The 13,694-nt window shown below is 40.2% G+C and overlaps 1 protein-coding gene across 1 annotated transcript in view; it reads left to right on the top strand.

Moving 5' to 3' along the window:
- Positions 1–12,704, top strand: part of LOC116862678 (lysocardiolipin acyltransferase 1) — a 114,432-nt gene extending 101,728 nt beyond the window's left edge. The window contains exon 5 of the mRNA XM_032850037.1: positions 10,764–12,704. Coding sequence (XP_032705928.1) covers positions 10,764–11,266 — 503 coding nt within the window. The 3' untranslated portion in view covers positions 11,267–12,704. The remainder of the gene's footprint in view (positions 1–10,763) is intronic.
- The last annotated feature ends 990 nt before the right edge of the window (positions 12,705–13,694 follow it).

Here is a 13,694-nt window from a genome sequence, read left to right as displayed (position 1 = left end):
CTTTTAATCTGTTACTGATTCATGTCCCGCAGTTTTGGAACATCTAAACAAATTTGTTGAGTTCAGCAGTGACAAATTGTATTTTGTTATTGCTCTTGTTTTTCCCATTGCATTTTGAATGTCTTCTCTCATCATTTTAGCACATGTTTTTCTTTTGAAGAATAATGAACAGAGTATGGATTTTTCAGAGATTAGGCAAAATAAGTTCATGTCATCAATAACACAATCTACGGATGCGCAAGTATAAGTGACAGTCATGCTTAATAGGTTCTGGAATGAATTTGTAACTAGGATTCGTGTCACTTTACTTCATAGCACATTGTTTTGTTTTGTTCCTTGCTGTTTTTGCTTTGTAATCTCTGCACTAAAATCCCTGTGATTAAGGAGGCATGGCACGTGAGGCCAGCTGCTAGGTTGGCCTGCCTATAAAACTAGCACCTGTGCCCTTTGTCCCGCTTACACAGTAATGATGTTATAGTTTGCATTTCTGGTGAAAGTCTACTTGATAATGCTATTTGATCATCTTTTTAATTGAACACAAAATTTTATCACTGTATTATACTATCAAGCATAGTACATTTGCACATGCATACTCTAGTTTGTGTGTCTACAGTATGCAAATCTATGCAGTTTTATCATGTGTTGATTCACATCGTTCTTTTAATCTCTTCTGTATTTGTTTCCCTTGCTGTCATCTTAAATATACATGCTCTTTCTCCCTTAGTCACATTCGTAGAGTTTAGTATTTTATTGATCTCATCAAATAACTAGCTTTTGTACTTATTTATTTTCACCATTTCTTAGTTTTGTTCCATTAATTATTGCTTTTTATCTGTATTTTTTTCCCTTCTATTTCCCTTTGGATTCTCCCCATCCCCCACCATTTCCAAGATTAGTAATTTCTTTTTCTTTTTCATTTTTCCTCTTTCATAAGGAAGCATTTATTATTTGAGTATAGCCTTCACTCTGTCCCATTGATTCCATTTTTCATTCTTTTAAAAGTAGTTCATAATTTTCTTATTGATTTCACCTTTCATCAAGGGTTATCTAAAAGTGTTCTGCTAAAGTGGGAGATACATATATATATGTGATTTTGATGTGAGAATGTGGATTATAATATCTCAACTTTTACAAAATATGTCTAAATATTGTCACCAATAATCAAGTATTTATCAGTGTTCCATGGATACTACCCCATCTGACATATTTTTGAAAGACTTATAGATCTATATAACCTTTTAAAATCACATTTATCAGTAGTTATTCAATTCTTTTATGTAATTGATTATTACTGGTGACCTATTATAAAAGGCACAAAAGCCTACACTCTAACTTTTTTAAATTCTCTTTGCATTTCTGTTTTTCCTTTTACATTTATGACTTTGGCTCATAAAGATGTTTGACCAGTTTTCGCTTTAACAAATTTTTGTTTGACCTTATCCGTAGATGCTGAAAAGATATTTGATAAACTGAGCCATTCCTAATGAGCCATTCCTAATAGAAATTAATAAAAGAGACTACTGTCTTACAAAAACTCAACAGGAAGGTTCTCCTATTCAAGACCTAAACCCACTGTCCTTTTTTGTAAAAGTAAATGCTAGTGAAAGCACTAAGAAAAGACTATCTTAAAGAGGAGAAAGTTAAATATAAAATTTTTTTGCTGCTGATAGAAAATCTAAAAAGTCAAAGAGAATGTAGTAAAAAAGAAACAACCAAATTTAGTAAGAAAGTGTGTTTAGATGACTACATACAAATATTCAGCAAACAGATTTTTCTTTACCAAAGCAGTGATTGCTTAAAAGCAGGAGGAGGAATAAATGTTCCATTCACAATAATGGCAAAAATTCTTAAATTATTTAGGAATAAATTTTAAAAAGAAGTCACAGAAGCTGTGTGAAGAAAACTGAAATCTTATTGAAAGACATAAAATAAGGTTTGAATAAATGGAAAAGCATACTTTTTTCTTAGAGGAAAAGACAACAGAACAGTGTCCGATCTTTCAAAGTTGTAACGTAAATATAATGCAAATGCAATTTCAGAATAAGTTGGAGAGTGGTTATTTTAGAATTGAATTAATGCTCTTAAGTTTGTCTTGAAAACATCGTTGCCAGCAGGAGTCAACTATAGTATGAAAAAGGAAACAGGCAGATTTGCTTTACCAGGTGTAAGTCATTTAGGACATCAGTATGGCCTTGGAGCAGGAATCAACACCAGTTAAGTGGAGCAGAAGGGAAACTGGATGTTTCTGTATTTGAGAATTTAATGTATGACCGAGTTGGTATTTCAGAACTATGGAGAAAAAAGGAGTCATGTAATAAAGGATGCTAGAAAAACTGACATCTACACAAAGAAAATTAACTTATGAAGTTAAATAGGAAGATGTTCTCCATCTTGCAGAAAAATAAAAAATATAATCTAGAGGCAGGGAGCGATAAAAATAGGCATCTAAAGGCTATAATAGCAAAAGAAATGAACTTGTATAGACACATAGACACACGCACGCAAGTGTTGGACAAGATGCCATAAATAAAGGCAATATAGGTCATGGATTTGTGAACATTTACGACAAAAAATATAAAGGATTAATAATTCATGATAAAGGAGCTTTGCAAACTGACTAAAAAGAGAAGAACAGCATATGGGGACTGGATAGAAGAAAGGAAGCTGCTTTCCTTTCAGAGCAGCACCAACAAAATCCGTTCACTGTGGCCAGGGAAACACTAGTGACCAGCGGATAAAATCACTGCAGAAGATACAGAACATATGGCAGAGGGTAGAGTTCTTACCAACCGTAAGATGAAAAAAACTGAATTTTCAAAAACAGAGTAGGCAATCTAACCAATATATACTTCTAAGTAGGCTTATTTAGCTAATCAAAGTCCTACAGATTAAAACAAAAATGGTATGCTTTGGCAACGATACAAAAAATTACAACACCAAGCATTAGTAAGTCTGAAAAGAAAGCCGTGTCATTCATTTTTTGTGTTTAAATTTCAGCCCAGGGGGCACTTTCCTTTGTGTAGTCAAAAGTCTGTTATGGTGCTCATATCTTCAGATCCAGCAATTCAGTTTATTGGAATTTATCCTAGAAAAATCACCATCATTAGTTACAAATAGATCAATTTAAATGCTGTTTGTGTGGAAACAACTTAAATAACAAAGGAATTTTTAAGAGTTCTATATAAGCAAACATTAGGCATCCATAAAGTGACATTTTAGAAAATCTTTAATGGCATTTATGGAAAGATGCATAAAAAAACAAGTTATAAAAGAGTATGTATAACATGGTCCAATTTGTTAAAAGTTTATGGATCTCTTTTTCAAGACATGTTTTATATATATGTGTGTGTATATACATACACGTATATGTGGCCTCAACAAGTATATACTATTCTGATCTTGCCTTTGATCTATTAATACACCCATATTGCAAATTGCAGAAAATGTGAACATGTTTTCATTTTATCTAGAAGCTTATTTTGAAGACTCAGAGAATCGGTGCCCCTCGGAAGAGAGATTTTCAGAACTGAAAAGATATCTGCATTCATACAAAACACCAAAAGTTCAACAGATTTAGGATAGGAATGTGAAAATATAGGTCCCTGAAATTACCTGTAAGAACCAAATTCAGGGTGGATAAGCTAGACTGTTCACAAACAAAAAGTTGAGTTTTAAGCGCAGGATGATTCCTTCTTAGAAAAAGCAGAAGTACTAATTCTGACTTTTTAAAAAAAATAAAAGCAAGATGGGGCAGGAGACCAACAGCCCTAGAGCACAGATCATCACCTTCCAATTCTGAATGCCATCCAAGGATTAATATCTACACTTAGCTGAAAATGTCTAAGGATGAATTGGTAGGGGTGGAGAGAAATGCGTATCGAGTCATGAATTAGGGCCTACCCCTAGAGGCAAGGCCGGTCTCCTCAATGCTTTGCTTCCGTGCTATGGGAGAAGCGTGAGTGCAGTCAGAGAATACACCACAAGGTGTGCCACAGCAGACAGTCTCCCCCAGAGAAAGAGGAAGTCCAGAGACAGAAGGAAGGTCAAGAGTAGTGGCGTAAACCTCAACTCCCTACAGGCACTATAGGGGATCCCCCGCCTGGAGGATTAATAGCAAGAATCAGAGCACACACCATACACCAGGCACTTCTCTGAGCATTTTACAGCCCTTTCCCTAGTTGATCCTCACAAAATCCTGGGAGGGTAGGTAGTGTTATTGTCTGCATATACAGATGAGGCTTGTGGTGAAAATGTTAAGGTCAGAGAGCTGATGCGGGGCAGAACCAGCAGTGGTCTCTACTTTCCATTTCTTAAGTACGTACTCAACTTATACGCAAAGACAGATGAATAATATTCTCAGTAGGAAGCAGTTTCTTTCCCTATGAAAATGGTTCTGAGTCCTAATACCAGCTGATTTTAAGTGGTTCATGAATGCCCTTTTATTTTGAAGCAGAAAGAGGGCTTTCTTTTAGATATATTTAGGGAAAAAAAATACCTGTATTTGTCCATTCTGAACCATTCTTCAAAGTGTACTGACCAGTGCCAATTTGTCGTGCTTAGTATTAGCCAGGTTCTAGTATAGGTCAGTGTTAAAGTGACACAGTGAGTGACTGTTGAGTTACTAAATCCAACTTTTATCATCTTGGTGTAATTTTTTTTTTTTAATCTGAAAAACCCTGCACAAATCCAGCAGCCTCAGCATTTTAACAAAAATGCATCTTAGATGACAAACTACTTTATTTAAAACCCTCCAGTGTATGTAGTTAGACTGACGGATTTAGATCTGGCTAATAGAAAATAGGCCTTTGTGTATTTTTAACTTTTTAAGGTATTAAAGTTGAAATCCAAAATAAATTATATTTTTGTGCATTTCGTGTATATTTTATTGTAGAATGGGGAAAGAAAATAGAGTTGAAAATGGAAATTTAAGACTACTGTGGGTGAAAAAGAAAAAGTTTTTGGTTATTCTGACACTGAACTATATAATTGGTTGTGTGCTCTTTAGCAGCTGTGGGCAAACCAGGATTTCTTCACCCAGTTCTTTCCTTTGAAACATACAAATGTTTCAAATGAGACCCCTGGAAGAACAAGGGAAGAAAAGAAATCTCTGTGGGCCCACATGAGTGTGGTTGTTCTAACAAAGTGGTAGTTTAACATAATAATAAAGTTTGAAACTTTCCAGAAGACAGAGAATCAGGAGCAGATCATTTTCTAAGCATCATAGAGGCAGATGACAGGTGGCTAGATAACATCAAGATTTGTAATCTCAACTGTGTAAAAAGGAGATCTTTTAAAAAAGGCTTTTCATGATGGCAGCCATCTTAATTTGCATATTTAAAAGGATGTTGTTTTTATACCGAAAGATGTCAAGGCTGTAACTCCTGTGTCCTTGAAGGAACTTCTCTTTTCTTATTCTGTTATTACATTATTTTAGCCCTCTAACAAGCTAGTTAATGAAATAAAGGCACATTTCAACTTCTGAGTATCCATTTCAGTACTGTCACTTGGGAACGAAGCAAGCCCTGCTCACCTTTACCTCTTCCCTTCTGAGAGCAAACTGACTTTCTGGTAGGAACGGCTCCTCTAGGCTAGAGGCCATGGGGCCAAGAGGTCTTCAGAGGATGATGTGAAAAGTGAGCTCCTTTATTAGCAATAAAGAGTTCTGTGTGGCTTTGGGTTGTCTGGAAACAAGAAACTTAATATAAAGTTTACAAGTATCACGATACCTCAGGGCATAAAAGCTGTGGGCAAACCAGGATTTTGTCCCTTTCCTCCTCTCTTGCTCTGGCCTGAATGCATTTCTTAGTCCCTCTAATACTTAAGGATCCAGTACAGCTCAGGGCGATGAGCAACAAGCTGTCTCTTCTTCCCCCTCCCCACTTCTTCCTTTCTCACTTCATTTCCTTTAGCTTCTCACATTATACTGTTGCTCTTGTTTGTAATATAAGTAGTATTTTAGTTATGCTGAGTTCTGTCATTCCAAAGTTCTAAATTCCAAAAAAGCAATTTATTGGAAATCTTTTGGAATATTGCCTTTTTTAAGGTGACACCCCATTACCCAAGATTGTTGTAATTCTTTCAGAACCAAGAATCTGTAGCACACAAGTTAAAAAAAAAAATTTCCATGCAGTAGTTAGGTCTTACTAATGGTATATAGAAGTTGTAGTCATGCTAACATTAAGAACTTTCTTTTTGCCCAGCACTATGCAAAGGGCTTTATGTATATTAATTCACTGCGTTGTTATGACAACCTCATGTAGAAGGCATTATAATTCCCTCCTGTATTTTTATGTGAGAGGATATCAGACCGCAAAAATTTTGGTCAAGCAAGCATTTCTGGAACCTGTTTTAAGCGCAGGGCATTGTGCTAGGTACTAAAGATCTAAAGCAGAAACATGGTCCTTTCCCTTCTGGTACTTATGATGCCCTGGGAGACTGGGTTTCCATGAGCTTCCAGTAATTGAGGACAGGATGGCAGAGGAGTACCCAAACAAGCACACAGAACTTATGTCCTGAACATGCCAGGGGGCAAGACCACTCTGGGCCTGGATGCTTGAAGAAAGCTCTTCTTAGAATGCAGTCTCCTTGACTCTGGAGATAGACTTTGAAGAGAGTGGAGAGAAAAGATTTCAGGGAAACAGGCTGTATATTTGAGACAAAGAGAATATTCTTGGCAATTGAAATAGCAATTTGAGTAGTTGTCTTGTGTAGAAGGCATGAGGTCCCTCATTGGCGTCATCGGGGCTCAGGCTGATAATACCCTGGACGGTAGTATAGAGAGGGAATGTGAGTGCAGTCCCCACACTGTGCTGGCACCGGCGGGCTCACAGGAGCTAAAGTCAGAGGGACAGGTTAGAACCCAACAATGCTGGTGTTACGATTCAGTAAGCTATGTTAGCAGCCAACATTTATTGAGTACTTACTATGTCTCAGACCCTATTTTACGTGTTTTTATGTGTATTTTCTCATTTAATGCCCCAACACCTCTGTGAGGTAGTTTATAGATACAGGAACCAAGCAAGCGACAGAGACCAGTCAGTCAGTAAGAGGCAGGACCTAGGATTTTTTTTTCTTTTTTTTTTTTAAGATTTATTTATTTGACAGACAGAGATCACAAGTAGGCAGAGAGGCAGGCAGAGAGAGAGAGGGGAGGAAGCAGACTCCCTGCTGAGCAGAGAGCCTCTATCCAAGACCCGGGGATCATGACCTAAGCCGAAGGCAGATGCTTTAACCCACTGAGCCACCCAGGCGCCCCAGGACCTAGAATTTGAATTTGGACATTCTGCTTCCACAGCCCTCCGTGCTCCACACAGCAGTGTTTCTGGAATTTTTCACTTAGGAACATTTCTGTAAGTGATATGGACCTGGTCTCAAACATTGCCATTTATATCCTCAACAGACATGCATTTGCACACACACCCTTCCTTATGGGTTGTCCAGAAGAAAGTAGAAAGTGAAAGTTTAGTTTCTTCCTAGTATAGCTGTAGCCTTTTTTTTTTTTTTTTTTAAAGATTCTATTCATTTATTCGACAGAGTGAGATCACAAGTAGGCAGAGAGTCAGGCAGAGAGAGAGAGGAGGAAGCAGGCTTCCTGCCAAGCAAGAGCCTGATGTAGGACTCGATTCCAGGACCCTGAGATCATGACCTGAGCTGAAGGCAGAGGCTTAACCCACTGAGCCACACAGGTGCCCTAGCTCTATCCTTTTTGATAGCATTTGGTGAGCACTGAGCAGCACCTGTGGAAGAAGGCTGGATCACACAAGCAGCTGCTGAGGGGGAGCTGTGCACAGGTAGGGTGACCAAGGAGGAGGGTGGTGAGAGCTGCCTGAGGAAGGGCTTCATCCCAGGCTGTGGACCAGTGAGTCTGATGAGACCAGCAGTCCTTTCAGAGAGGGGTCTGGGCAGAACATGAAACAAAAATGTTGCTTGCAGGGGAGTTTTAAAAGTAAGTGGAACGAGCACTCAGTTCTAGGAGGTAAAGAGGCATGACAAGTGACAGGAAGTGACATTTCCTCCACTGTGAGACAAAGTGGACTCCCTGCTGAAATCAAAGAGGTCTAGCCTCTCCTTTCCTCAAGATCTTCAGATCCACCTCCACCACAGCCGTCCCTCACGGATCTTTCATCCACTTCCGCTCTCGTATACAATGCTCAGCTTCCCAATGAGACTGTCCCTTCAATTCTGAATCTTAGCCTTGTTGACACAGGTATTTTCATTTCTCAGACTACAGTCCTTGCCAAGGGCTGATTATATTTAATATATTGTAAGATAGTTATGAAACCAGATTGGAACTTGGACTGAAGTAAATCACAGAGTAAAGGAGACAGACAGTGGACATTTACAGAAGACTTAAAGAACATTAAAAAAGGAACACAACCCACCTAACCAAAGAGGCAGAGGATCTGTTCTCTGAAAACGGTAGAACACTCATGAAAGAAATTGAGGAAGACACAAAGAAATGGAAAAATATTCCATGCTTGGGGCGCCCGGGTGGCTCAGTGGGTTAAAGCCTCTGCCTTCAGCTCAGGTCATGCTCTCAGGGTCCTGGGATCGAGCCCCGCATCGGGCTCTCTGCTCAGCGGGGAGTCTGCTTCCCTTCCTCTCTCTCTCTCTGCCTGCTTGTGATCTCTGTCAAATGGATAAAATCTTAAAAAAAAAAAAAATTCCATGGTCATGGATTGGAAAAACAAATATTGTGAAAGCGTCTATGCTACCCAGAGCAATCTACACATTCGATATAATCGCTATCAAAATACCATCAACAGGGCTGCTTGGGTTGCTCAGTGGGTTAAGCCTCTGCCTTCAGCTCAGGTCATGATCTCAGGGTCCTGGGATCGAGTCCCACATCAGACTCTCTGCTAGGCAGGGAGCCTGCTTCCTCCTCTCTCTCTCTCTGTCTTACTTGTGATCTCTCTCTGTCAAATAAATAAAATCTTTAAAAAAAAAATACCACCAACATTTTTCATAGAGCAAGAAAAAATAGTCCTAAAATGTGCATGGAACCAGAAAAGCCAAAGGAACGTTGAAAAAGAAAACCAAAGCTGGTGGTGTCACAATTTTGGACTTCAAGCTCTATGACAAAACTGTAATCATCAGGACAGCATGGTACTGGCACAAAAACAGATAGATAGATCAATGGGACTGAGAAGAGTCTCCAGAAATGGACCCTCAACTCTATGGTCAACTAATCTTTGACAAAGCAGGAAAGAATGTCCAATGGAAAAAAAGACCATCTCTTCAACAAATGGTGTTGGGAAAATTGGACTGCCACATGCAGAAAAATGAAACTGGACCCTTTCCTTACACCACACACAAAAATAAACCCAAAGTGGGTGAAAGACCTAAATATGAGACAGAAATCCATCAGAATCCTAGGGAAAAACACAGGCAACAATCTCTGTGACTTCGGCCACAGCAACCTCTTAGTAAACACATCTTTAAAGACAAGGGAAACAAAAAAATGAACTATTGGGACTTCATCAAGATAAAAAGCTTTTGTACAGCAAAGGAAATAGTCGACAAAACTAAGAGATAACCAACAGAATGGAAGAAGATATTTGCAAATGTCTTATCAGGTAAAAGGTTAGCATCCAAAATCTTTAAAGAACTTACCAAACTCAACACCCAAAACCAAAAAAAATCCAGCAAGAAATAGAAGGCATGAACACACATTTCTCCAAAGAAGACATACAAATGACCACCAGACTCATTAAAAAAAAAAAATGTTCAACATCACTCAGCATCAGGGAAATACAAATCAAAACCACAATGAGATGCCACCTCACACCAGTCAGAATGGCTAAAATTAACTCAGAATACAACAGACATTGGCGAGGATGCAGAGAAAGGGGAACCCTCTTGTGCTTTTGGTGGGAATGCAAACTGGTACAGCTACTCTAGAAAACAGTATGGAGGTTCCCCAGAAAGTTAAAAATAGAACTACCCTACGCCCCAGCAGATGCACTACTAGGGACTTATCTAAAGGATGCCTGGTGATTCGAAGAAGCATATACACTCCAGTGTTTATAGCAGCAGTGTCCACAGCAGCCAAACTATGGAAGGAGCCCAGATGTCCATCGACAGACGAATGGATAAAGAAGATGTGGTGGTGTATACATACAATGAAATATTACTCATCAAAAAGAACGAAATCTTGCCATTTGCAACAACGTGGCTGGAACTAGAGGGTATTATGCTAAGTGAAATAAGTCAGAGAAAGACCAATATCATATGATTCCACTAATATATGGAATTAAGAATGGGAAAGAAAAAATAGAAACAGAGAGGGATGCAAACCATAAGAGACTCTTGACTCTAGGAAGCAAACTGAGGGTTGCTGGTGGGGAGGTGAGTGATGGGCATTAAGGAGGGCGCTTGGTGGAAAGAGTACCAGCTATTGCATGCAACTGACAAATGTAAATTCTACTTCTGAAACCATGTTGATTAAAGTGAATTTAAATGAAAAAAATTATTTCTATCTCAAACCTGTTTACTGTTTACAGGTTACTGTCTCCATGAGTGAAGATAATTTCTTTCTGAAGGTCTTTGTGGTGATTAGCAGCAAATAAAAAAACTAAAAATGACTGGTAAATCTGACCCAAAAATCTAGGAACGCCAGTCTATATAGCCCTTGTTTGTTTACCGTGGCTCACTCTGTCGTGATTCTTTCCCTGGTTTTGGTTCTGCCTTGTCGTTTGAATCAGCCTTACTGCCCTGCATTGATCATTACTCAGTCTGTATTTTTTATCTTTTCCAAAACCTAGGTAAGAACCTCGATGCAGTCCACGACATCACGGTGGCGTACCCTCACAACATTCCTCAGACAGAGAAGCATCTCGTCCTTGGGGACTTCCCCAAGGAGATTCACTTCCATGTGCACCGCTACCCGGTAGACGCCCTCCCCGTGTCCAGGGAGGACCTGCAGCTCTGGTGCCACCGGCGCTGGGAGGAAAAGGAAGAGAGGCTTCGTGCCTTCTATCAAGGGCAGAAGAATTTTCAGTTTATGGGACAGACTGTAATTCCACCTTGCAAGTCTGAGCTCAGGGTCCTTGTGCTCAAATTGCTCTCCATACTTTACTGGACCCTGTTCAGCCCTGCAATGTGCCTCCTCATATATCTGTACAGTCCTGTTCGGTGGTACTTTATAATCACCATGGTTCTCTTTGTGCTGCTAGAGAGAATATTTGGCGGACTGGAGATGGTTGAACTTGGATGTTACCGGTTTTTTCACAAACAGCCACATTTAAATGTAAAGAAACAGGAGTGAGATCATAAGGTTCACAGTTTTAATGGCCAAGGGGATATTTTGGAAATGTGTCGAGCCTTTGTACACGGAGATGCGGTTTTGCATGACTATGTCAAATATTTCTACTACCATCCTTATTTGTTAAAGATACTTTGCACTCAGTTTTGTGGGAAAATATTGCTACACACTTTTTTTTTTTTTTTAAACTCTCTGAATGTAATTTCAATACGCCTAGCAGGGAGCGATCGCTATAAAATAACTCGGGCCAGAGTGTCCCTAAAGCAGCCACCAGGCTGTTAGCAGACAAGGGACACACAAAATTTTCTTACAGGCCCAATCCTATTTCGTAACAAACTCCAGAGACAAGAGGCAGATGCGGGGCTCAGAGCAAGGGCTGGCACTTGACACTGGAGGTGAGAGCCCTTCCTCTGGGTTCCCTCCCCCAGCACTGTCCCCCTGGCTCATTTCTATGCCAGTCAAACCATTGCATCCTTTCCTAAGGCCAGAAAACAGAAATCCCACGTCCTTCAACCAACCAACCATTTTGCTGGGAAGCCCTTCATTATTCATAAAACCTTGACATTTAGCCTCGCACTTACCTAGACATCAGAAGACCGCCTGTGCCCTTTCTTCCTATGGATAGTAAGACCTGGACATTTCTCAGGGAGCAACCACAGGCTCTCCGCTTAGAAACCTTAGTTTGGATTTGTACAGATAGGAACGAAGACCGTTCAGTTGTTCCCTTCTACTTACTCTTGCGTGCTCCGAGCTGGTTTCCTTGACGCTCATCGGCAGGGGTAGCTTTTTCTGCGTGACATCGAGTCACTTACCTTTCTAAAGGAATGCATGGAAGGGTCTGTCACTGCGGTCAGAAACTCTTGAAGTTGTGTCTGTTGAAATAGTTCTTTAAACCTGCCCCAAAAAGGAAGGATACTGTATTTTCTGTACGTGCATGGGTATCTGGCATCTGCGTTAAAGCAACAGCGTGTGCAGCCCGGGCGGTCATGGCTCAGCCTCAGTTCCTCCCTCGCAGCCCTGACGGATTTTTGATAACAGGAAAATGAACCCCTTTTTAATGATAATGAGGGCTCTCGCTCTCATTTTTTAGTCCCAGGCTGTCTGTTTGAGTACTAAAATTTAAATCCACTTTTGACCAGTCGTTTGCCTAAATATTCCTGGTGCTTGGAGTCCACGGGAATTCCAGCAAACCAACAGCACCAGTCTCCTCCTGAGGCAGAAGGGATGCGTGGTCCTTGTCTCCACCCTGCTGGAGCTGGCCCGACTGTTTTTGTCATAGGATAGGGACGCTGGTCAGAGCAGCAGAAAACGTGAGGCAGTGAGAAATCTCGAGCTGCTCGCAGACCTGCCCGCTTTCCTCCTGCCTCCCACCGGCCTCAAACGCTACTGCTCTATGTACCCTTTTGGCATGAACGCCTTCTCCGTAACTACAGCCCATTTTTGCTCAGCAGTGACTTGAATCCAACAATGGAAACATGCACTGCCATGAAAGGTAAGCACATTGTTAGCCGAACTTACTGAGGAAAAGGGCCGAGTTGCTTGCAGAACACCGTTGACACCACTTTTACTGGAGGGGGACCGAGGAGTGTGTGCGCACGCACAGGCCTATATTTAACCACACCCCCCAGGCCCTTTTCCTTCCTGCCTGGAGCCGCTAATTACTGTGCACATCTGCTCCAGACCCAACTGTTTAATCCCGTGGTTTTTAAGGTGTTTTTCTTTTTTAACCTTTTTTTTTTTTTTGGTCCTAATAAAAGAAGTTTCTAATTTAGTTTTCTCTTAGACCTCCTCTTGATTATATTTGGAAACACAGTTTTACAATTAGCCTTGCATTTGTCCTGGGCAAGAGAAGAGCTGCGTCTTCTACCCCACACGTGTTTGTACTGTAGCCCACCCAGCCGCCTGCCCTCCAGCTCCCCGGCTCCTTGTTTGTGGTGTAACCTTTAGAGGATGGCGTGAGACCTGTACAAGAGGAAAGCTCTTTCCTTTCCTCTTTAAGAAAATGTTTTCTTTGGATTATAAAAGACATGTTTAAGATAATGCAAACTTTGTTTTACTACCCAAAATTCATACGCACCCAAACTGGGGAGTGCAGACATCGTACCTGCTCTCTGAATCAGAAATGATAACTTCAAAGAGAAAGAAGTTGCTTCTTTCTGTTTTGTTTTCCGGGGTCTTGTGTTTTCGCAGTAAGGCTTCTTATAAAGTTGTAATTCTTTGTTCCTACATGTTTGGCTTTTTTAAGAGAAAGAATTTAAAGAAATAGTGAATGATTTGGAACTTAAAGCTTTGTAAATTGGTTTAAGAATGTCAAGTAAAAATTAATTTAACTTTCAGTGTTACGATCAGCCTCAGGAATGAGCCCTCCACCCCTTCCCATCTCATCACTCTGGACTCAGAGCAGCTGTCAGTCCTTCTGAGTCTAGCCACT

The sequence above is a fragment of the Lontra canadensis genome, unplaced genomic scaffold (genome assembly GCF_010015895.1).
Source record: "Lontra canadensis isolate GAN:19392208 unplaced genomic scaffold, GSC_riverotter_1.0 scaffold298, whole genome shotgun sequence".
Classification (NCBI taxonomy): Eukaryota; Metazoa; Chordata; class Mammalia; order Carnivora; family Mustelidae; genus Lontra; species Lontra canadensis.
This window is presented reverse-complemented; position numbering and strand designations above follow the sequence as displayed.